The sequence below is a fragment of the Myotis yumanensis genome, unplaced genomic scaffold (assembly GCF_028538775.1).
Source record: "Myotis yumanensis isolate MYYU_CA2020_CCGP unplaced genomic scaffold, mMyoYum1.0.hap1 SCAF_1, whole genome shotgun sequence".
Taxonomy (NCBI): domain Eukaryota; kingdom Metazoa; phylum Chordata; class Mammalia; order Chiroptera; family Vespertilionidae; genus Myotis; species Myotis yumanensis.
This window is the reverse complement of record NW_027223752.1, coordinates 213,873,623-213,899,351: the sequence shown is the minus strand read 5'-3', so window position 1 is coordinate 213,899,351 and position 25,729 is coordinate 213,873,623. Positions and strand designations below refer to the sequence as shown.

The window sequence follows — 25,729 nt, the reverse complement described above, 5'->3', positions numbered from 1 at the left end:
TATTTATAGTACTTATTAAGGTACCTGGCAAACAGTGGGTGCTCAAAAAACATTTGTTGAATGAGTGGGAGAATGAAGGAAAGAATGATCTTCTAAAGTAGAAATTTAGAGAGGTAAACAGTTTTATGAGGAAATGCTCATTCTCCCTAGTCATCAGATGAATGAAAATCAAAACAATAAGGTGCCACTTTGCAACCATCAAGTTGGCCAAGATGAATTCGGGAGTGCTAATTTTGAGGGAAAGGCAGGGAATAGCAACCGTCCTACATGGATCTGGAGGACACACCAGTGCAGCTGCTTGGGAGCAACGCGGCAATTCCGATTGGAGTGAAATATGCACACCGCTCACAGCCAAGCACTCCCATTCCTAAGTGCATATGCTAGGAAAACACTTGCCTGGGTGCACAGAGAGGACACTCATTTCAGCACTTTCCATGGCAGCGAAGATTGAGAGGCAACCTCTGTGGTCATCGTTATGGTAACAGATAAATAAAATGCTGTACTTGCATTACTGTAACGGTAGTACTAAAAATAAATGAACTTGTTCTACATCTAGTATCATGGATAGGTCTTAAAATTGTAAAAAAAAAATTAAAAAGGCAAAAGATTTATGTTGAAATATTATAAACGTATCTATCTTAACACGGGCATAACAATATTATATATTTTTCATAGCTACACAGATCTATAAATATAGTATGGTAGCTGGATGGGAACCTACGAAATATCTGAGATTGTTTTTCCAGGGTGGAGTGAAGAGAAAGGGAATGAAGGGCAAAAGTGAAATAATATATAAAAATCAAAGACAAACTTGTTATGTTTGAGACTAGCTGCCTGCAGCCTCGGGAGAAGGCTGATTTGAGCATCTTCCTGCCTGACCCTTCTCTGGCATGACCTCTAGCACCTTCTGGCACTTCCAGAACCCAGGGAAGTCGTTTTGGTGACAGAGCAAGATCTGATGTTTGTGGTCCTGGGTTCCTCACATTTCTCTTGTTGAGATATACACTAGTAAGTCAGTATTCACTGACATCTCATTTAAAAACAAACTGTCTTCTGGGAATATCCACATTTTAAGGGGTTATCTTGAATCCCAGGGCACAGAGAAATTGGACGGCGTTTCCAGGCTGTGCCGCTGCCACCCCAGGGAGGGCCAGTCCTTCTGAGGAATCACAGAGAAAGGGAAACATGCCAGGTGAGATGGGAATATGTCTCCATTTTCAAGAAAAGAAAGAGCCTGGAAATGACAGGCTAAGGAGCCTGGAGTGAGCTCCATCAATATTCTCGGGAAGTTCTGTCAGAACCAACTCCCTCTGCTGTTCACTCATTAGCCACACACACTCCAGAGCAAGGCTGGCTGGCTGACAATGGCCCCAGGGCCGGGCCCAGGCAGCAGCCTGTTTTTCACATCAGCTCATGCTCCAACTGCAGAGTTGAGTAGCTGTGACAGACACTCTGTAGCGTAGAAAGCCTTACATATTTATTATCTATCCCTTTACAAGCTTTCCCACCTCTTCTCTATCAAACACTGCCATGCTCTGGGAGAATGCTACCTGGAAAGACCTCCTCTTTCACCCTGAACTTGGAGCTTGTTGTTTTATGTCCATTTCTTGTCTTTCTGTCTGATCCCTTGGTAATCCGCCTTTTGTTTTCCAAGACCATCTCCCCCCTGGGATGCTGTCTGTCCTTTCCTTTGCCTCTATGCCCTACAGCTACTAGGCAGTCATGGCCTACATCCTACCTGGCCTTGACTTCTGGAACTCTAGCCCGGCTCTGAGCACTAAGCTTTAACTTACTCCAGGTGGAGATGGCTCAGACAGGTTTATTAAGAAGACGGCAATCACTGGAAACCATCACGAGTTTAAGGAGACCAGAAATGCCAGACTAACTCTGCTTCCCTTTCCCTCCCCATCGGGTCAGTAGACTGGCAGAGGGGAGAAATGTTGCAGGTTCCATATGCCATGCCCTCAGCAAACCAGAAAATGCAGTGCTTTCATTCTAGCGCCGCAGAACTGGAGGAGAGCTGTGAGCCCTCTCTGAGGTGGGTCTGCATCTGCCTGAGGCATATCTTAGGGTGCTGATGTATTGATTTATGTGAAGCTTCAGGGAGGCCTTTCCTGGAAAGCTGCAGAGTTCTGTGTTAAAATGGTTGAACAGAAAAGAAATCGTCAAGAATTTGAATGCAGTTACAGAAGATACATACACTCATTCCAAGCGAGTAAGACACAAAACAGAGAGAGACCAAAATGAATAGGACATCGTTTAAGAGGGATGGCGATGGATAGAAAGACAGCAGCTACCCTTGGGAGATCATAGACCTGAAGGGAACGTAAGGGGGTCCCTGGGGTGTTGTCATGTTTGGGTGCTTGATGCAGGAGTGTGTTCACTGTGTGAAAACTCACTGAGCTGCTCACTTATACTTTATAATACAGGTTAACTGTTTTATTGGAATATTTATATAATCTGCAGTTCTAATGTGTGTGTGTGTGTGTGTGATCGTGTGTTGGTCATGGTGCTTTATCTTACTTGAGTCACATCTAAAAGTACATAGTATCAAATTACAGTGAGGTTCTACAGCATTTAGCTCTCTCATCTAATTTAGATATTTTACTGTTAAATATGAACTTCCCTGGTGGGGTACATCATAACTGGCTACCAGGCTGTCATATGGCCATACAGTTCCTTTAACATTTACCCAGTACAGGTAGAATAGCAAATGAGATAGACAGGGCTGGATACCTTATTGTTATAATATGTTAAAGCAAAATATGGTCATTTTATGAAATGATTAAATTTATTCACTATGTTCTCTTGTAGCCATACATGTCTGAAAGAAACATCCTCTCACCATTTCCAACATTTATCCATATTATCTTGGAAGCAAATATGGGGTTGACATCCATTAACAGTTTGTAAGTTTTCTCAGAGCCAAACATCTGCTTTGGCATCCAACGATGCTCACAAACTTTTTTTCTTGAAAGGAATGTCTGTTGAGCACTTATTAACTTCATTTGTGCTTTATGACTACCCTTTAAGTAGAACACTTAGAGAAATTCTTGAAGTTTAAGACAATCCTAAAGATTCAAGACATAGACTCAAGAAGTAAATAAATCCTTTCTTTAACGCACTCCAGCTATGACAGAAAGTATGCAGAGTGTCCCTTTAGACTTCTCCTGGGAGGGTCCCCTGATGGGACGAAGGGGAAAGAGCTTGCCTGGAATGCCACTCCCCAGTGACGACACTCACTGAGGTCAAGTGTTTTTCTATGCGCTGTGGGGAAATCGCCTAAAAGGGGGTTAAAACGTTGATTGGAGATGTTGCAAGTAGAGAAAAATGCTTACTTCAATTTAACTTCTGCTTTTCAGAAGACTTGAGTCCATAAATTATGTAGAAGAATGGTGATTACTAGACAGTCTAAAAGCTGGAGGCTCTAGGCCAATTTTCAACCAACTGTCACAGAACATAAGTTTCAATATCTGTTTAAACTAAACTGACAACTACAGAAAAAATGTAAAGTCCTTTGAAAGGCTGGGTTATGTGAACTGACGAGGATCTCAGAAACCACATGCCATTTAACACACGGCGGTGCTTCCCTGCACGTTCCAGCCACTCTCTTCTGGAGGGAATATTCACGGAGGTGGAACAGATGCTTCCCCAAATTAAGCTAATGCAAGCAGTAGGCAGAATCTTCCCAGGACAGAGTGGCCAACACAAACACGGTTCATCCAAAAAAAAAAAAAAAAAAAAAAAAAAGAAAGAAAAAAGAAAAAGGAAAGGGCTCGGAGCAATCTTCTGGCCCAGAAGCTCTGGAGCTGGAAGGAGCTGAGCCAGGAAGTGTGTGTGCGTGTGCACGGCTTTCCCGCCTTCCAAGCCAGAGGACCTCCGCTCTTCGCTGCTTTAGACACCAGCCTCCCTGGAGGACTAGAGTGACTGCCACATGCCAAGCTCCACGGGTCACAAAAGCAAGGCCGGAGAGATGCCGTTAGGTATCCGCAGTGCCAGAGAGGTAGCATTCGAACAAGGAGTGTGTGCGTCCCCAGCGAAAACGCCATTATACCAATAATGCAAGCTATAAGACTTTAGGGAGCAAAGTATTGGAAACTGAGATGAGGAATTATTTTCTGACACAGCTACTTTGCAGAATAGCTCTTGATGTCACCTATAGACACACATCTTCATGACTCTTGGAGCAAGTCCCTTTCCTCTATACCTGTCCAAGGAGTTTCGGGGAGTCTGTGCAACCCCTACAATAGCGCATTAAATTTGACATATTTGTGTGTATTTTGGTCCATAGCTTTCATGTTGTTCTTCAAGAGTCCTGTGATCACCCAGAACAATAAGCACCGGTGTGCTTGAGCAAGGGAACCGAAGGAAAGAGGGCCACAAAGGCGTAGTTGATGTTTAGCACCAGGAAAACTGGGCGGAAACTGCCCTAACACGAGACGCATGTTTCCCATTGAGCTGCTCAGGTTACACAGGTACGTGTGCACGGAGGTAAAGACGAAAGCTGCGTGGTGCTCATGAAAATACAGTGCTTCGTAGACTGATAAAAACAGATTTCATTTTACTTCTTGGAGTTTACAAACTCAAAAAAATACCCAAGGAATGACATGCAACCTTCCCTTGTAAACCAAAACCGGGACTCCAAAGCCCTGAATGATTTGGGGGCCAGGGGGTCCTTTCTGTCCCCCTTCAGAAAACGGTGGTGAGTAAGAGACCTGATGCCCACGGACGGAGAACAACTGCTTCTTTCAATACCGCTGTAGACTCTTCGGGGAAAACGCTCATCTTTCATAACTGTGTCAATTAGGCAAACACTGAGAACTGCCTCCTACCCTTTACGCTGATGGTGTCCGGGAAGAGAGAGGCTGACGTAATCCTGAAGATGCAGCTAATAGGGGATTATTATCCATTATGGGATGCCTTTCCCTCCACTTTCCCTCCAACCGAGACGGAGAGAGGGCTGCAGACGCAGGGCAGGATCTGACTATCTTCCTGTGCAGACTGACAAGAAATAGATCGTTGAGGGGAAAACCCATAGAGCTTGAGTGAACACGAATTTGGGAAACAGCCCTGCACTGTATTCTGAAATAAGGTTCAGTATTTATCGGGAGCATCTCCTATAATGAAGTAAAAGAGAATCTCCTGAGGCTGGGAGAGTATCATCATCTAAAAAGACCAGGAGTGACACGGGTTTCAGGGTGAAGACGGATCCACAGAGCCTCTCACCTGTGCCTCCCCAGTGAGAGGAGCACGTCAGGGAAACTGGAAACTACTGACAGGAAGATGGTCTGTGCCAAGAGGCACCAGGCCAAGAAGGTGCAGAGACATAAATCGGGCAGTGGCACTGATGTAATTATGGGCTTAGAGGAATTCTCAAAGCCAGACCGGAAGTCAAACCACAGTCCTTATGGGAAAAGAGAGAGTATGAAGATAATTAGAAGAAAAAGGGCAAGGAAAGATATTTTACTTAAAAACACAAGACACACACACACTCACACACACACACACACACACACAGCAAGCCTACAACTCTAAATAAAACTCAGTGTCTGCACAGGGACATGCGTACGGCAGGACGGAGGGAGGCAGGGGCCACACACAGCTTTATAAGCGCGGCTGCAGAGCTGGGCCGCACGTGCACGGCTGGGTGGGATTCCCTCCCCGGGGCCTGGAGGAGCCCTGAGGTCCATGTGACTTGTGAGCGTCCAGAACAAGGATCTCGGGAGGGAATTTCACAAGCACAGAACATATTTTTCCTCCCTCGATGCTGCTTTCTAGTTTTTCTCTCCCTCTGCTATTGTTTAATTTGTGGTTCAACTTTTTGAAGAATGGTGGGAGGTACCGTGTTAGGCAATGCTGTAAGAATGAGGATCAGCTGCTAGGACTGCGTTTTGAAAACTGGCCTCCCACATCTTTCAAACCAATTGTGATTCTACTTAACACAGAAAGGAAAGAGAGATGCAGGGAGGAGAGCGGGCGGGAGTCTTATTCATCCTCCTGCGCGCACCATCTACGTCCAGCACACAGTAGGCGCAGGACAGATGCTGCTGACTCATGGGAACTGGTCGTTTTTATCTAAAGAGCCCTGGTTCTGTTTTGTTTCCACATAGGAGCCAAGAGTTGTATCACTTAATGTGTGCTTGAGCAAACTTGACTTGATCCTTGTGACCCAATTAGTGACAATGATTGAACAACCAAATCTGGCACAGTATTATCCTGATGAAGAGTGTCAGGAGCCAGGAAAAGTTACTGAAAATGCATTTTTTAAAAAGCATGAGGACACCAAAGTGCAAGTGACACAGTCAAGATAACAAAATTGCCAGTTCTTTCTTCAAGGTTAAGCAAAGAGCCTGATTATTACTAATATTAATGATCTGTGCACTATTTTATTCACGAGCTTTATAGTAATAATATTTATTAATAGATGCCACTGAGAAGAATAAGTAACTTAATTCTTTCAATATGACACACTTTTATAGGTTGAAATGAAGCTTATAAAGGTTACCTATTAAGTACAATTTAAACCATATTTCCACAAAGTATATTTCAATTGAAATTTAGGGAACCTCTACATGGCATGGCTAATAAGTTTGGAGACAATATTATATACAGGATATTTAAGTGACTAAGCCTGGACCAAAAAAATAAAAAGGTTTAAAAAGCATAACATTCTTTAAAAAAATACATACATTTTAAAGAAAATAATAAAAGCAAACAGTACAGTCTTAAAGAAAAAATTAAAAGCACCGATTCTAGGAAAGTTTTCAGAAGCCCCGCTAACACTTCACTCCCAGGAAGAGAAACAATTTGAGAAACTGCTACCCTGGGCCCAGAGTGACCAGCTGGTAAGATTCAGTAAGTGAGCAGTGAAGAGGGAAATCCTTAGGTTTCATGGTGGCCAGAAGGGAAGAGGCTGGGCACAGTCATGAATACACTTTAAGTTTTAGGAAGACATAGTTTAAACAGTTTAGACAAAGAGATGGGGAAGAGTCTTGGACAAGAAATTCAGGAAGGATGGGATGGTTTATACAACTCGATGGGTGGGGACTTGATAACTGAAAACAGATTTTATTTTAGGATATAGGCAATATTATACTATTTTAGGATATAGGCACTATTACACATGAGAGGGTGAAGGACGGTACAGTCAATAAATATTTTCCCAGTAGCTGAGCTTCAGGAAAATGTTCCGCTCTCTGGAAGATGATTTAATTAGTGCCTCCCATCCTGCCATTCCCCCAAATAAATGCTGACAGCAGGATCAGAGATTTTAAGTGTAGAAGACAATGCTAGTTATTACAGAAATAATGCTAGTTGGAAATGCAGGTAAGCAATTGATTTTAAAATGTTTTTTTTAAAAATATATATTTTATTGAGTTTTTTTACAGAGAGGAAGGGAGAGGGATAGAGAGTTAGAAACATCGATGAGAGAGAAACATCGATGAGAGAGAAACATCGATCAGCCGCCTCCTGCACACCCCCCACTAGGGATGTGCCTACAGCCAAGGTACATACCCGACCGGAATCGAACCTGGGACCCCACAGTCCACAGGCCAAAGCTTTATTCACTGAGCCAAACCGGCTAGGGCAATGATTGATTTTATACGCAGAAAATGGCAAGACGCTTGTCAATTTTGGTTGTAAAGAATAACTACTAGGGATTTTTTAGGACTCACTTTCAAAATCTCTGCTAATAAAGTCTATCCCCGCCTGTGAGCCTTAAGTTAATAAATAACCTGACATTTACAATTTCTGGAGAGAATAACTTTGAGGAACTTTAAAAACCAGGGAACTTAGGATAAAGTCGCTCTTTACTGAAATCCGACAATCTTAAGGAGAACTCACCTGCAGCAAATAACAGCTTTGCACGACAAAGCTAGGTCCAGGAAGTAGTGGCGCACTCCGAAAGTTAAGGCGTACTTGAGGGTCTTCCCGTCAATTATAAGCGCAAAATCATTCTCCTTCCGAAGAGCATCGCCAAGCGTGGTGCAGTGACGGCTGAGAGTTTCCCTCGTCCCCTGTAAAAGTGAACAAAGAAACAACATGCTCATTTGTTCTACCTTAAGGACGTTCAGCGACTACAGTTAGCTATTGCTAGTGCTTGAGGCTTTCAGGTACCTCCATTCATTTGATTCTCACAAAAGCCCCTCGAAGGAGATGGGACAAACATTATCAGGAGAAATAAGTTGCTTGCTTGAAGTCACACGTGTGTTCCTGCAGGGATGGGACTAGATTACATATCACCCAATCCCCTGCGATCTTTGCTCATTACTCTAACCACACAATCATAATCCCGCAAAAACATGTTCAGCAAATTATTTTATTAAAAGACAACACTGGCATAATTTATGAGCTAGTCAAAACTGCTTAGCCATAAGTCAAGGAGGAAAGTTGGAGAACGTCATTTAAGTAATCTACGGGCTTTCTCTCAGAAGCACTCGATGCTACTGAAATGTAATTCCCAGGAACCGACAGGAGAAAATGCAGTATCTATCATCTCTTGCCGCTTCACGAACTGGCTCCTGTAACTTTATCATCGTTTCATGATGCTGCATTCTAGTTGGGGATGGTGACATGTGGCTCGGTAATCTTGATGGATCAAACAAAAGAACCCCTTCCATCAATGAAGAGTTCACGTTCAGGTACAATAAAAACCTTTAGTGTCAAGGACAGCTTTGTTCACCTCAACTAGACAGAGACTGCCTGCCCAGCTCTTCAAAGGCAAAACATTTCAGGATATTTAGTTTTTCTCCCCAAATCCTGTCGATTCTTCCTGAAAGCTAATGAGACCCGTTTCCTGTTTCATAAGAGCCCTAACGTTGTGAAGAAACAGGATCCTGGCTCCGCTCGGGGAAAAAAGAAGGAGCGATTCCCTCCTATTGGAGCTTTGTTCTGAGTGCTAATATCTGAGCCTGCAGCTATTTATATAATAAATGCAAATATACATTTACGTAATAAAGTAGACCTACAATGAAAATACTCATAATAATTTTTTATTATATTCGTGGGAGATAGAAGTATTGTTCCAATTTAAGAATGTGGTACAGTCATTTCAAAGTTATTTTCACAAAGAGGGGAGCAAAGGCATAGGTGATGAAACTTTTATACTGGAGATTCGGGGAGGTGTTTCTGCAATCATACTCAGGTGTGGCTCACGCTAGGTCCTGGAATTTCAGAATCCGTTGACCAAAATAATGGAACCAGATTGTACTGTAAAGCACGCCGGCCCCCATTTCCCCAGCACCGGAGCCTTACTGAACACTCCCCTGCTCCCTGTCACACACTGGCCCCAAGAACCACCACACAGCAGCATTCTTTGCTCAATTTTCTGTTCACACTTTACATTGAGAGGAAGTAGTTATTTTAATTTATAAGCATCACCCTCTTATTTCCTGCTGGAAATGTTTGGCCCAAGAGGAACTAAGAAAAGGAGGCCCTCCCTGCGCCCCATCGCCCCCCCAAAGAAAAAGTCAGTAAAATTCTGCAAGCAAAAGTTACCAATGACAATCTAGAGTAGATTAGCCTGGGTTGTTTTAAAACTGCCTTCACATAGAGTAAACGAACAAACAAGTGAATTACTGAACTGATAAACAATACAAATGAAGTGAGACAGTATTTAGCATGTACCACGCAGTAGGTGTGGTTCTAAGGGCTACACATACAGATATAACATTTCAGTTAAACGTATGACAACCCTACCCAGAAGGCCTCCTGTTATTCCCATTCTTTAGATGAGTAAGGTTGAGACAGAGTTCAAGTTCCCTGCCCATGAACACATGACTACTAAGTCGTGAAACGAAACTGAGAATTAAGTTTCTGTGTGAGCTTGTCTTTGCACAACCCAGCAAAACAAACCCAACTTCAGCCAGGACCAGGCCTAGCAAATTATACACGGAATGCCCACACATTCCCTCTACTGACTCCCTAGAGCCCCATCATCTGTCTCCCATCTCTCTACCACCAACAGAGACTTCTCTTTATGAAACAAATTTAAAACACAGATGATGTCTCTGCTTGTTCTCTTTTCTATGGCTTCCTACTGTCTACACAGTATATTCCAAACACCTTAAAGTGGTATTGAAGGTTTTCTGCAACTGAAGCCCAATTAACCTCCATTCTACTTCCCTTTCCCATCTCCACCCCTTCATGTCCTCTCTCTGGAACAAATGCCTTTCCCTGCAGAGGCTGGTCTACCACCTTCTAAAACAAGCTCATCTACCAAGCCCTCCCAGACTCATTCCTGCCCCAGGTGTAACTCACTCCATGCTAGCAAGGCCCTCAGTTCCTGGAGGGGACAGACCACCCTTCACCTGCTTTCCAGCAACAAACACAGTTGGCCTGCAAGTACAGATGCTTGGGAAATAAAAGTTATTGAATGAGAGCACTGATCAATTCTGATTTCATCCTATTGGCAGCATTCCATTTCCCCTTCTATTTTATTATCACTTCTGATTTGACAGAGAGAGAGAGAGAGAGAGAGAGAGAGAGAGAGAGAAGAAGAAGAAGAAGAAGAAGAAGAAGAAGAAGAAGAAGAAGAAGAGGAAGAAGAAGAAGAAGAAGGAGAAGGAGAAGGAGGAGGAGGAGGAGGAGGAAAAGAAGAAGGAGGAGGAGGAGGGGGAGGAGGAGGAGGAGGAGAAGAAGAAGAAAAAGAAAAAGAGGGAAGGGGACAGCAGTATTCTCTTGCCTGCTCCTTACTTTTCTAGAGGAATAATCCATTACTTCAACAGATTTTCAAGTCAACGCATTGCTCACTAAAATGCCACTGTATTTTTCAAAGTGTTTACCCAAGAGTCTCCTGAGCTGAAAACCCAAATGAAACCTGAGACGGCCCTTGGGAGGACTTCACATTTCTTTAAAGTTCAGCCGTAGAGCGAGACTGAAAGTCCAGTCAACCCCTGAGCTGGGCAAGTTCCCTCGTACCCACTGTGGGACACGGTCTCAGGCCCACTCCCTCCGTTGGAAGGTGTTCTATAAAGCCTTAACCTTTGCTGAGAATTCTCTTATTTGTGGCATGAGCACCCCGGGTTTCCTTGGTGATTATCACAGAGCTTCAGCAAATCCTAAGGTGTTGGGAGATGTAACTGAGATAAAATATCTGAAGGTGAGTCAAAAACTTCTCACAGTGAGTTCTCCAGCCCAGCCCACCTAAGGTGCAAGGTAACAATAACAAAAATCCTGCAAACGTGTTCTTATTTTAGTTCATGGTTTTCTTTTGCAAGTAGCTCTGGTGTTGGCTGTGTGCTGCCGGTTATAAGTTATATTTTACCCGTATTTAGACTGCCAGGAGTATTTTAAAATTCCTTTATTTATAAAAGTTTATTGCTTCTCCCCTAAGCCTGGGAGCCATACTTTATGGCCACATTGCATTGAAGCTTATCTCCTGGTAGCTAGAAATAAATTTATTACTATATTAGCTGTTGCTTTGTTTTCATTTTGGCTACTGAAGGGGGGAAATGTTTAAACATTTAAACTTAGTGACATGTGAAAGTGAAAATATATACACGAGAAGCTAAATCAGAGAAAGAATAAAAGACCACATAGTACAACCAAATAAAGGCTCTGTACCTCCTCATTCTACACAGTTTTCTTGGTGGGCTGGAAGAAAAGGAGCAACTGTTGCTATAATCAGGGAGAGTCCGTGGTAAAGGCAACCTGGGGAGACAGCTAGGCGAGGGGCAAGGCTGGGGTTCAGGTGCCATACCACGGAGCGATCTAGGCCAGGGAGGGAGCCAAGGACAGTGGGACTTGCTTGTACCTCCCATAACCTGCATCCCGTGTGGACACTTCAGTCAGTCATTAACTCTATTCGCGCAACCCACAGCCAAGAGCGCCCTGGACCTTCTACCCGCCTGCCAGCCTTGTCAACTCACAACTTAGGCCACAACCAACCTTCTCCTCGGTTCTCAGTCTTAACCACAAAGGAGGGAAACACCACCGCCCATGAGGGCAGGCTCTCCTCCTCTGTCTCCTCTCCTAGGGGAGCTCATTGCTACCGATGCAGACTGCCCTCCATGGCCCATGGATTCCATTGTTCCCAGAGGCTACTCCAGACCTTTCCTTCTTAACATTCCAAATTTGGCCCCGGTCACTTCTGCAAACATCTACCTGCTTTACTGGGAGCATTTATACCCAAAAGAATTCCCTCAACTATCCTCTCTTCACCTAAACAGTTCCCTCTCTTTACCTGATCCTCCCTAATTATTAAGCCAGGGGTTAGAGCCCTCTTCTCCTCACCTCTGTTCCACTCATTTCCTTCTTGCATCTTCCCTTCCCAACGCCATTATTTTTCCCCCTTCAAGACTGCATACTAAAAGCAATGAACAAATAAATAAGCCAAGAAATGGTCCCTTGATCCAACTTTTACTGAGTCCTCTAGGTGCCATAAATACTTCCACCTTTTGGATTCTTCAAAGACTTTGTTTGTACTTAAATAATGTAGCATGATGTATAATAGCTTATTTGTTTATGTGTCTATTTTCCCTTCAGACTGAGGCCTTTGAAAAAGAGATGAAATAAAACGAATAAAAGAATAATGAGATTATTAATGAATGGAGAATACTTTTTGGGAAGTTACAATGGTTTTTCTTGTGTGACCATTTTGAGGATTGTTTTCTGCTGCCTATAAAACTCATGCATAATATTGGATACTCTTAATTAGAACAATAAGTAAAACAGTAATATGCTTATTATAGAAAAAATAGAGAATAAAGTGGACATTATGACCCAAGGATTACTTCTGTCTCAAATACTATAAATTGTCAAATGAATACAACAAATTGAACATTTTGACTAGCTACTCAGAGATAAGGTCAGGTTGTGTAATAGTGGGCCAATATAAAAAAGAAGAATCTCTTACCCTTTGAGATAGCATGGAGGGACCTGAGAGTATTATGCTAAGTGAAATAAAGTATTGCATGAAAAAGACAAGTATCACATGATCTCACTCATATATGGAATCTAATGAACAAAATAGATCCAGAGACATTGAAGCATAGAACAGACTGACATATTTCAGAGGGAAGGGGGGTAGGGTGGGAAGAGATTAACCAATGAACTTATATGCTTTATATGATAACCCACAGACAGACCATAAGTGCGGGGAAGGCCTGGGGAGGAGACGGGAGTGGGGTGGAGGTGGTCAATGGGGGGTAAAAAGGAGATACTGGTAATACTTTCAATAACAAAGATAAATTAAAAAAAAAAAGAAAAGTAAACAATATACATTCAGTTTATAAGACACCTACTTAGAAAAGAGAAAGATACTTGGCAGACAATTAGGTCAAGCAGAATTCCTCACAAAGACAATTCCAATCAGAAGGCCTTGAAAAAGTTCCATTGGAATCTTTAGGGTACAGCCTGGTAAAATAGATGAACATGTTCATAAAACAACAACAATCTTAAAGAAAGCGGAGACTGGCAGCTTTGTGGCAATCTTCTTCATTACTTTTACATGGCCTTTGCCAAGGAAACCCTTGGTAAGAATCAGAGAGGACACGGAGACCATGACATCTGGCAGTTTTATAGCGAGACGAGGCGAAAGCCCTGACTTGTCTGGGAAGATTCACAGTGTGCAAGATGTCCTTTTCATTCTGGCACAAACTCTGCTTCATCTAAGGAACTCAGAGGCCAGATGTGCAATGAGCCTGCTAGGTCACCTCGGCACTATGTTTTTGATGGCCCTAACTGCAATGTTGCACAGAGCACCTGCATAAAAATGGCCCTTTCAGCTCCTAGCCTTTTTTTTCCCTTCCTGATCCTTTTCAGAAATTTACAGGACAGTCTTACCTAGGAAGATAGCCAAGGAACACCCTAGTAGAGGATGTGGAAATATCCCTGAGGAAAGGAAAACAAAAGCCTCTAACCTCTGACTAGAAGGTAGGTTAGCCACGTCTAGCCAGAAGGTTAGAGAGAAATAGTCCAACATGCACACCTAAGGGCTGTGGCTTCCGCTCCCTGCTCTGGGCCGCAGTTACTTGCAGTGGCAGTGAAGGACGTGCAGTCACTACGCCCCAGAGGGTGTCCTCAGCCAGGCTCAGCCCAATCAGCAGAAGTTAAAAGAAGAAAGTCTCCTTATACATATTTAGTCCAAAGTGCGGGTTGGTGTCTGGGTCTTAATACAAATAAGTACATACTTGGCATTTACATTTATTCCTGGGGATCTCATATAGGTGTGCAGGTCCAATGATAAACTTAAAAGGAGGATTCGGTTCCCAGGAAGAAAAAAAATAACATATCACAATTCTAAAGTGCACTTTGACTTTGGACACGATATTTAACAACGTATTTTATTGTTCTTGTCCTTCATGAGTTCAGCACCAGTGAAGGGAAATCAGGCTACAACTGGGCTAATGATGACTCGCTTTTGGGAGACATGCAACTGTCACCCATGTCAGAATGAACTTAAGTTTATGAAGCCTGTACTTGTTCTTTTTTAAAAAATATATATTTTACTGATTTTTTTTTTTTTTTTTACAGAGGGGAAGGGAGAGGGATAAAGAGCTAGAAACATGGATCAGCTGCCTCCTACACACCCCCTACTGGGGATGTGGCCTTGACCGAAATTGAACCTGGGACCCTTCAGTCCGCAGGCTGACACTCTATCCACTGAGCCAAACCGGTTAGGTCTGAAGACTGTACTTCTTACTTTAGTATCCACACCACAGGTTTCTGTTTTCACTTGCTCTCCATATAAAGGGCAAAATGCAACAGAACGTTACGGGAGAACCCCGGCAGGAATCTTGGGGAACAAAGATGGCGTCTTTGCTCAAACAGAGACCAGTTGGAGGCTGAGCCACTGGAAAGTAGCTCTTTAGCTCTTTCTCTACACATGTCACATCTGTGTAGAGAAAACCGCTGCCCACCTGTAATGTTCAAATGTGCAGCCATAACGAAGTGGGGTGTTAGAAAGTCGGGGCTGGCCAGGAGGGCTCACAAAATGCTGAAACCACACTGCAAAGAATTTACAGTTCCAGCAGCCAAACACACCCCATGGCTGAGCTGTCACGCTTTTCCTCGACTTCAGGTGGGTGTAGAACGTGAAAAAATGTTTAGTTTGCTAAGGGTCTGCCTTTAAAAACCTGTTATCAGTGTATTTCAAATGCCAAAGAGGATATCTATAAGAATCTTAAACCAACACATATTTTATTAACTGTTTTTGGTGGTTTGTAGTCCCACCTCATCATCACTTAAGACATGAGGTATTTATAAATTTTTGACCACAGAATGTTTCATTCTTTATTTTTACACTCTCCAAATGTTCACACCCTAAAATTACAAATTAACAGAACATTTCAAGGATAATCTTCATAACACATTATGACCATATGAAGTATGGACCATGTTAGCACATTCTTAATGAGTGAATTATGACTCTCATAATAGCAATCGGAATAAACCACTGGGTATTACCTATTTTTCGACAACGTGTTACTGATTCAGTGGAACACTAGATATTCCATATACCCCAGGTAATATATATACCTACTACCCCTATAGCTACTGTAGGCTATAATAAGTTGTGAAGAGCTACCTGAGAATAGAGAGAAACTACATTTATATATATACTAGAGGCCCGGTGCACAAAAATTTGTGCACTCAGGGTGGGGGGGCGTTGGGCGGTCCCTTAGTCCGGCCTGTGCCCTCTTGCAGTCTGGGGCCCCTCAGGGGATGACCACCTGCTGGCTTAGGCCTGCTCCCTGGGGGATTGGGCCTAAGCTGGCAATCAGACATCCCTCTGGCAGCCCGGCAGCCCTCAAGGGATGTCCAGTTGCCAGCGGGGAGCAGACCTAAGTTGCAGTCGGACATCCTTAGCGCTGCTGAGGAGGCAGGAGAGGCTTCCACCACCACCGCTGTACTGACAGCCATCAGCCTGGCTTGTGGCTGAGCAGAGCTCCTCCATGTGGGAGCTCACTGACCACCAGAGGGCAGCTCCTGCATTGAGCGTCTGCCCCCTGGTGGTCAGTGTGTGTCATAGTGACCAGTCATTCCCAGTCTTTCTGCTGTTAGGGTCAGTTTGCATATTACCCTTTTACTATATAGGGTAGAGGCCTGGTGCACGGGTGGGGGCTGGCTGGTTTGCCCTGAAGGGTGTCCTGGATCAGGGTGGGAGTCCCACTTGGGTGCCTGGCCAGCCTGGGTGAGGGGCTGATGGCTGTTTGCAGCTGGTCACACCCCCTTCAGGGTGGGGGTCCCCACTGGGGTGCCTGGCCAGCCTGGATGAGGGGCTGATGGCTATTTTCAGGCTGGCCAAGCCGGCGACGGAAGCTCCCAGCCTCTCCTTTATTTATTTATTTATTTTTTATTCTGGGATTTATTTACCTTCTATAATTGAAACTTTGTTGCCGCTCCAGCTCCGAGGCCAGGGCCTGCTAAAAGCAGGTATCTGGGGTTTGTTTAGCTTCTATAATTGCAACTTTGTTGCTTAGAGTGGAGCTCAGAGCTGGGCTGCGGCAGGCGGGGGACCTTGGCTTCCTCCATCACTGGAGCAAGCAAGCCTCCTGCTCGCTTCAGCTGGGTGGCTGCCGGCCGCCATCTTGGTTGGGTTAATTTGCATATCCTGCTGATTAGCCAATGGGAAGCGTAGCGGAGGTATGGTCAATTACCATGTTTGTCTATTATTAGATAGGACAAGTGGTCTATTTAGTACTCTCTCAGGCATAGTTTTTGATCAAAAAGCTTTGGTGTTTCTGAACTCCCAGACTATACATATTAGAAAGTAACCTTTAAAAACATATTCTCCTAGAACCAAACCAACATAAAGTAACCTTTCCAAAATGGGTGAGGAAAGACAGAGGTGAAGTCATTAAAAACATATGGTCAAAGGCCTCCTCCGAATCAGCTTAGTGGAAGACAGCCAAGCAAGTGCATTTAATCAATACATATTGCTAAACACGTAGAGGGAAAGAGACAAAAAATTCCCATGCTTTGCTGATACACACACATAGGATTTCTGGGGTGGTGGTAGGTACAAAACACTGTAATTGAGGAAATGGTCCAATATCCCTGAGGGGTCATGCCATCTGAAAAAGGTCGAGGGTTACAACATGGAAAAGGTAAGAAGAGGAAGCAGTAGTGCTGGGTAAATTGTCTTGGCTCCTGGGCAGGGGTTTGGGTTTGGGGATTGTGATAGGTTCCATCAGGCAAATACCTCCTCGTCTCACTGTGGGTTCGCTGGAGAGAGAGAGAGAGAGAGAGAGAGAGAGAAAGTGTCGAGTCCTGGTCCAAGTTTATGTTTCAGTGTTGGGTGGGGCACAGAGCAAACAGAGACACATCCAGTGAAAAGAAGGAAAAGTGAGGTAGGGGATATAATTATATCATTTAAATAGTTTGTGGATAAAGGCTTTCACCAAAGCCCTTATGGTAATTATTTTAAACCACCACTGAAAGGCCCCTAAACACTTACTCCGAGCTGGGTATTAAATATTCTCCCCAGGCGGCGGAAGGAAGGCTCCGGAGGAACCCCTCCGGGCGGCAGACAGCCAGTCTCTCCTGCTGCCTCCAATGCAGCCGGGAGAGGCGGCTCAGAATACACAACTGACTTTTTGAAAATAAGCAAATGACCAATTCAGCGGTTTTGGAGACAGTAACAACTGGGGCCTGTGAGAACCTGTCCCCCAGACCCACAAAGAAAGCTAATGGTGGGCCCATTTTCATAATGGTTTGCATTAATTAGCCATTATATTCCTAATCTTATGTAGGGATACAGAAGAATCTGCTCTATTTACTCCGTGCAAATGCACATCATTTCTACTATTTCGTATGTGCATGCGATACAATCGTAGGGTCAATTGTATCAGTAAAACAAAATAGAGGGTCTTTCCTGAATTCCATAAACGCCTTTGCCCCAGACCCACCATTTTCGGGGAGGACACCCCTCTTTCAGCAGCACTGGAGTCCTGGTGATGAGCGGGGAAGGAGGTAGGGACAAGTTAGAACATGTGGGGTTGCCTCCCAGATCGCTTCCTTCTTTGAATGAGTGCCTGCCGCCAATGGAGAAAGCATGGGTATTCAAAAACTGAAAGAACCAACAGTTTTGGACTTAGTGCAATCTAGGTTGAAACTCAGGGTCCTGCACTGGCTGGCTATGTGAACTCACAGCCTCTGTCTGAGACTGAGCAAACACCAGCCCCCCAGAGCAGAGACTAACCTATGCAGACACCCCTGGCACATGCTGGGCTTCCTATAAACTCATTAACAAATAAGGGTGGCAGAGATGCAAAAGAGTCACAAGGCTTGGCTGCTCCCCTCAGAAATGTCAGTAGGCCGTGGGGCAGCAGCCAGGGACGGACTGGTTAGAAAGTATTTATCTGAAGTTCAAGGTCTCAGGGAGCTCTTGGAAGAGTTCAGATGCTTAGCAAAAAACAAGAGATAAAGAATATTCAGACTTGGGGGAGGGAAGTCTCCAAACAGAAACACTATGAATTTGTGAACAACTTCACTTAAGGTTTTGCCTATAAGCCAAGATGACTGGATTTTGTTTAAGAAAAGGGGACACATTCAGGTCTTAGGAGACCAAACAATGGGCTCGATGGAACTTTTACGACCACATACTTGGGCTTGTGGCTGACACCGTCTTAAATTAGAGGAGAAGAGAGCGGATTATTTGCTCAGATGTGATTTTCATTTTTGGTACTGTTTACATTTTTTCACTAACCCATTTCTTTCAAATGTAATTCTTGCAACCGGACAGAGCTTTGCTTCTGGCAGGGATACATTAGCGACTTAAAAGTTAAAACTAAGATCTTAAAATGTAGCCACAAAAGCCGAAACAGCTTTGTTAGTAACAGTAAGAGAAAACCCACACTACGAAAGCCCCAGTGCTGGCGGTGGAGGGAAACTCAGTGTGGTTTCAAACCTGCCTAGACTACTTTTCAAAGCAACACAAAATGCACTGGATTGGACTCATGGGACATATGGAGACAAAACCTGAAGTAGCCCGAGTTCTGTTTCCCCCGCTTTTCTGGAGCCAAGTCAATTACGTGCTTATTCTGGATTCCTTTCAGAGGCCGCTCAACGTGGCTGGTCCCCAAACGGTGAGGTCTGTCTGCATAATACATATACATCGAACTTAAAAGGGTACAGATGACAACTTCACCATTCATGTCAAGAATGTTCTGTAAGTTATATTTGAAGCTTACATGGTGTTAGAAAATCAAGTTCGGCTAGGAAAAAAGTGAACAATCCCGTAAAGGCTTCCTTTTACCATGGCGTTGAAAAATATATATTCTTACGCTTGCTAATATGAAATGTGGCTAACAATTCATTTTCTGTAAAAGCTATCAGTGGGGGGGGGGGGGGGTGGGTGGGGGACACTGGTATCCATAAGCAAACCTGGGCTCACTTGGGGTTCTAGTCTCCAATTAAGGAGAAAATTTAAGGAGTGAAAAGGCGGCTGATTAAAAGCACCTCTTAAAGCAGATGGCATTAAGGTACTCTCACTCTTGCCCTCTTGGAATAATAATGCTAAAATAAAAATAAAAATGATGAGTATTTAAAATGGATTGCTCTGTTTGATCATCACAACACCCTAAAGAAAATGTTATTATTATTGTTTTAGAAGAGTAGCTGGTGGCTGAGGCCAAGGCATATCTATTTTCTTAGTCTCTGGAGTCCGATGACCTAGATACACCCTCAGTGACACTTAGCATAGAGGTCATAACAGGATCTGCTCACTAATGTTTCCAGTGGAAATGTGATTGTCCCTGTCAAGTCCTCAGTTCAGTACCCAGTACAAATATTAAGTATTTCATAAATGTAAGCTAGTGTTTGTTTTTAATTATTCTAATTTTTATGACGCTAACAGCAATGTGTAGAACCCTGCAGGGGTGTGGGGTTTCCTTTTCACAGGAAGTCAGAGACCTGCATTTTCCTTTGGGATCCATACACTGCTTCCCAGGATGAGGTGCTGAATCCTTTGCAGGCTGAGTGTGCATGTCAGCAGCAGCAGAGACTGTGCCCAGGTGACCAGGAGAGGTGGGCAAGGCCTTCTCAGGAGTTAACCTTGGCAACATTGGAAGCTCTGACTTTCAGGGGGAGGAAATGTGTTTCTCCAAGCTCTCTACATACATATTTAACCATCATTCCTGTGGATTCAATAATTATCCTATATAATGAAAGGGTAATATGCAAATTGACCCTACAGGCAGAATGAGAACGACCGGTCCCTATGACATGCACTGACCACCAGGGGGCAGACGCTCAATGCAGGAGCTGACCCCTGGTGGTCAGTGCGCTCCCACCAGGGGAACTCTGCTCAGCCACAAACCAGGCTGACAGCTGTGGGGAGCGGGCCTAAGCCAGCAGGTGGGCATCCTCCCGAGGGGTCCTGGACTGCGAAAGGGTGAAGGCCAGGCTGAGGGACCGCCCCCCCCCCCCCCCCCCTCCACTAGTGCAAGAATTCTCATGCACCGGGCCTCTAGTATGGTAAATAATTGTCCTCTCTTGTCCTTTTCCTGGTTTCCAGGAAAGCTAGACAGTAGAAAGGAGAAGGTAAAAATGGGGAGAATGGATTTAAGAGCCAGCCCTAGCACACAGGGCAGATCCCACAATGGTCCATAGGAAAGAGATGCTAGAGGAAGGAGACCGAGCATATAAGACTCAAGAAAGGCCGTCCTGGCACTTAAAGAGTTAGTAGCTTAAGAAATGATGGTCCTTCCCACCCATCTCAGACTCAACAGATGAGGATAGTAAAATCCCGAGCTATCTCAATGAATCAGGTCTTCCAAAACTAATATTTTGAGTCACCTGAGAGTATTAACAGAGATTTACAGAGTTGGGATGCTACGGGGATTTGAATACTAAATATAATCGTCGTCCTTAATGCAACATAAACCCAATCCTGACAGAACTGTTTTAGAACATTTTGAAAGGCGCTAAGTAGACACTGGGAGGTAAAGACGGGTCACATGAGATTCCCTGGTTCCTAGTTCACATTTCTAGATGTTTCCAGTTTTAATAGACTTTAAGCAAATTTGTTTGAACAAATTACTGTATGACAACCCAAAACCATAAAATAGATGCTGGAACAATCTCCTGGATCCAGTCATTAAGTGGAAGGGGTTTCTGAGAAGTGCCTGGTGGAGTTAGGGAAGAAATACAATGTACCCATTCAAGCCACTAATATGACATTCCTGCCATTTTAGACCCTTAAGGAAATCTTCTTATGTCAAGAAAATAACCAGAACCCGGCCCCCAACCCCCATAAAGTGGTTCAAAGTAGCATGACAAAAAATTATACAAATTACCTAAATTATCTATTTATTACCAGAGGCCCTATGCACGAAATTCACACAAGAGTAGGCCTTCCTTCCCCCAGCTGCCGGCACTGGCTTCCCTCCGGCGCCCGGGACCCAGGCTTCCCTCGCAGCCCTGGCTTCGTCCAGAAGCTCATCCGAAAGAATGTCCAGAAGGACGTCCAGTCTAATGAGCATATTATGCTTTTATTGTTATAGATTATTATAGATAAGTATCTAACAGATTTTGATTAACTTTAGATGATTCTTAATGATGCTTCATAAAATTTTTACTTTCTAAAATTAAAAAATTATGATGGACTTTCTAAGAAACACATTTGCTGACTGTGCAACATTTAACACCAGCCTTGCAGGTAACGGGGTGAGAACACCAGCTTTGCTCCTGGGCATTGTGCTGCTCTTGCTATGAAAGGAGTTGAATGGGCAGAGGAAAAGGTCAGATTTCCGTATCTCTGTGGACCAAGACTTCCATTCTGTTTGTATTTTCAATGTAGTTTGGTTTTATATTTTTATTTAAAGGCTTTAAAAAATGTTGAACAGCCATTATTTTTCCAAGAAGGATAACTGTATTGAAACTCAAAATGAGAAAGTTAAAAAGCCAAATGGTTTTTTTTTTTGTTTTTTTTTTTGAGATGAGCTGGATTATGGGAAGACAAAGATTTATTTTTACTATCACCGCCAGGAGAAAGGCTTTTCTATTTGGAAATCTAGGAGGCTTAAAGATGATACTTTATTTGTACAATTTCAAGATAATAAAAGAGATTCAGCTTTAAAATTTTCACAGTACTAGAGATAATATTTTGGTAGAAAATTTAAACAGTTCATTGCAATATGCATCACTTATGCAAAAGCATCTGCATTTATAACCTGCTTTCTTAAGAAAAAATTAAAAGATGGGAAAAGAATATACTTTTCATAATAAAAAGATCATTATGCAAAACAACTTGCAAGCTATTGAAATATGATTTTTCTATAAAGTTTCATAACATCTCGTTTTTATGTGCCACGTCCTGCACTAATCGTGTGCCAAGGGTAACATTATCCTCACTTTACAGGCAGCAAAACGGCTTCAGAGAAGTTATCTGATTTCAACTTGCCCAGGGTCCCCATTCCAGTGAGGGCAGAACAGCGCTCTTAAATATTGTGTTATTTCATGGAATCACTTGAATACATTCATTAGAACTGTCACTTGACAAAACACACACCCACAATTTATTTCCCATTATATTATTTCCTAAGACATTGCGTTCCTAAGTTTATTACCTAAATGTTAATTATCGCTGATGGAATGGCAGTCCCATATTTCATTACCATCAGCCCAATGTGCACACATAGGATGCTCTTCTTTTCCATAGCAACGAAAAAATAAATAACGATTAACCCACGGGCATTCTAGCACATCTAATGATTTGCCTGAAAACTCAGCCTGGAATTTTACGACATCAGATCCGAGGGAGCTATGCAAAGTGATGTTTCCTTTCCTGCTGAGAAGCAAATGAGTACCCCACAGCAGGTCTGACCCTAAACAGCCCACTTAACTCCCTGGGAGAAAAATCTCCCCCAGACAGCAGAGCTAGAATGCGTGGCAGTCTGCAGCTGGACAAATCAGTGTTAATCCACGCGGCCATAGGGTTTGTCTGTGATCTTCCACCCCAAGTGTCACTTAAGTTGCAAAGGACACTGCTAATCACTTTATATTTTAAACTAGAGGCCCAGTGCATGACATTTGTGCATTGGAGGGGGGGAGGGGGAGTTCCTCAGCCTGGCCTGTAGCCTCTTGCAGGGCAGTCAGATATCCCACAAGGGGTCCTTAGCGCTGCCGTGAGCCGGCTTCTGGCTGAGCAGTGCTCCCCCTGTGGGAGCGCGCTGACCACCAGGGGGCAGCTCCTGTGTTGAGTGTCTGCCCCCTAGTGGTCAGGGCGCGTCATAGCGACCGGTCGTTCTGCTGTCCGATTGGTTTGCATATTAGGGTTTTATTATATAGGCTATCAGACATGGTTGATTACAACCAAATTGAAACTGGTATACACCTTTTTTTTTTTTTCCTTAAAGAAGCCCCTAATTAAAATGACTCAGAGACAGACTTCTCCAATATTTATGGAGTACTTACTATGTGCTCGGCAATTTGCTGAGCATTGAGAGAACGGCAAACCAAACAGACAGACCCAGGGTCCCTGCTTTCAGTGAAACTGAGTATTCCCGGGAGACTCCCATCTCTGCCTCCTCCAGGAGAAATAGGTGGTGCAGATACCTGTGAGGTGGTTATGACTTTTGAGTTACCTTCTTGGAAACTTCAAAATAAAAATAAAAGCCACTGTCTTAACAACACATGATGCGGTACATGGAATATTTTTGGCATTTCACTTTTCCCCCTTGAGATTACTCTTTACCTGATACTCAGAACACTTAAAGAACATGTCTATCCAAGAGTTGAAGAAAAAGGATGAAACGGCTGAAAACAAAAGAAGCAAGGTTACCATGTTCTGCAAAGGTGGGAGCCTAAGGCCAGCCAACAGGAATCACGTGTCAAGTCAGGCGTGGCTCGTCATGCCTTTGCCTCCGCGTCACAGGGCCCGCCTCTGACTTCCTTCAAGTGTCAGAAACACCGTGTCCCGAGTATGACCCATGGTGCCGACCAAGGCCCAACCGTCTCCAGGTCCGTGGGAACGCTTCCACTGAGGTTTTCAGAAAGCCCAGCTCTGGAACCACCTGGACGGTTCCTTCTCCAGGGACCGCGTGGGACAGGGGTCCCTGAACGTCCCTCACACCACATCTGGGCACTGGTGCCCTCATGTCTTCTTTCCGAGCACCCATCCTGGTCCTCTGCCTGCGCCCCATGCCTCCCCGCCCTTCTAAACTCGATAAAGTTTAGGGTACAATTGCTCACACACATCTTACCTCTTTTTTTAAAAAAATATATTTTATTGATTTTTTACAGAGAGGAAGGGAGAGAGATAGAGAGTTAGAAACATCGATGAGAGAGGAACATCGATCAGCCGCCTCCTGCACATCCCCTACTGGGGATGTGCCCGAAACCCAGGTACATGCCCTTGACCGGAATCGAACCCGGGACCCCTCAGTCCGCAGGCCGACGCTCTATCCACTGAGCCAAACCGGTTTCGGCACATCTTACCTCTTTTAAGAGGCTGATGAAGTTGCCCTCTCACTTATGAGGGCAAATTCTCAAACCGGGCCCAGCTCTCCACTCCTGACCTCAGCTGGCCTTTCCAGTTTCAGCTCCCTGGGTCATTTCTTTCCAGGGGCCTTATAAATACTGTGCGGCCATTAAAAAAAGAACTAGGTAGCTTCACACATACTGTTACACAACAATTGCTAAGATATACAGGGTGTCCCCAAAACATGCATACACACCTTCACAGCAGGTAACACGTAATTTTCACTCTTTTTCAGGTCTAACTGATTTGAAATAATGGGTGAAGCCAGACTAAGCTCTGAACAAAGAAAATTTATCCACTAGACTTTTTTTATGGGGATACATACAAGATAAAAGTTTATGGTACAAAACTGGCAACAGGTGAGCAATGGAGGGCACAAAAACATCAAACAGCGATTCCTGATGTTTGCGATTCCATTGCTTTGCTTAATCAGCAGTGCCAGTTTGAAAACAGGTGTTGACAAATTATTTTTGCAGTCTTTTAAATTTTGAAAATGAACTATATGCTAATAAACACTAACTTTATAATCATTCAAAGTATATGTACATTTTTTGGGGACACTCACCCAAAAATATGAAAAGCAAAGTAGAAAGCAGTGTGAACGGTATGCTGTAATTTAATAGATGAGGTGCGCACAGGCATACACATAAGGCAGAACACCTCTGTACAAACACACCGGAAACTGGAACTAGTGGCTGTCCCCAGGGAGGACTGGGTACAAGTCTGGAAGATACACTGTTTGTCATCTGTCCTTTTCCCTCTTTTTATAACTTGAACTAGAGGCCCGATGCATGAAAATTCATGCAAGAGTAGGCTTTCCTCCCCCGCTCCCCCTCCCCCCTTGCTGGCACCGGCTTCCTTCCAGCACCTGGGACCTGGGCTACTTCCCTCCTCCTCCAGCCACCCACAGGCACCCGGGACCAGGCTGGCTTCTCTTGTGCCCCGGCTTCCTCAGGAAGGACGTCCGGAAGACATCTGGTCTAATTAGCATATTACTCTTTTATTATTATTGAAGATTATGTGCCTATATTTCTTGAAACAAGAACACTTAAAAATTTCAATCCTGTAATTAAGTTCAATGTTCTTCCTTCATGCCCCACATATGAACTTACTTGCAATAACTTTCTGCTTCAAGTACTCCCTCCTTACTGAATGACTCACCTCTATCTAACTAAATGCCACTTACTTTACCCTTCCCTAAACTTCACAATATTTTCATAGCAAACCACCTATCTTATTTATATACCTATTTTGTATTGTCACGTGTATGCATTTTATTCCCCTTATTATTTATAAGCTTTT

The 25,729-nt window shown here is 43.7% G+C and overlaps 1 protein-coding gene across 7 annotated transcripts in view; it reads right to left on the bottom strand.

Annotated features, from left to right (window-relative positions):
* Nucleotides 1-25,729, bottom strand: part of ATP8A1 (ATPase phospholipid transporting 8A1) — a 205,900-nt gene that overhangs the window by 56,196 nt on the left and 123,975 nt on the right. For all 7 annotated transcript variants that reach the window (XM_070397382.1, XM_070397375.1, XM_070397348.1 and 4 more), the window contains one exon: nucleotides 7,846-8,018. In XM_070397382.1, coding sequence (XP_070253483.1) covers nucleotides 7,846-8,018 — 173 coding nt within the window. The remainder of the gene's footprint in view (nucleotides 1-7,845; nucleotides 8,019-25,729) is intronic.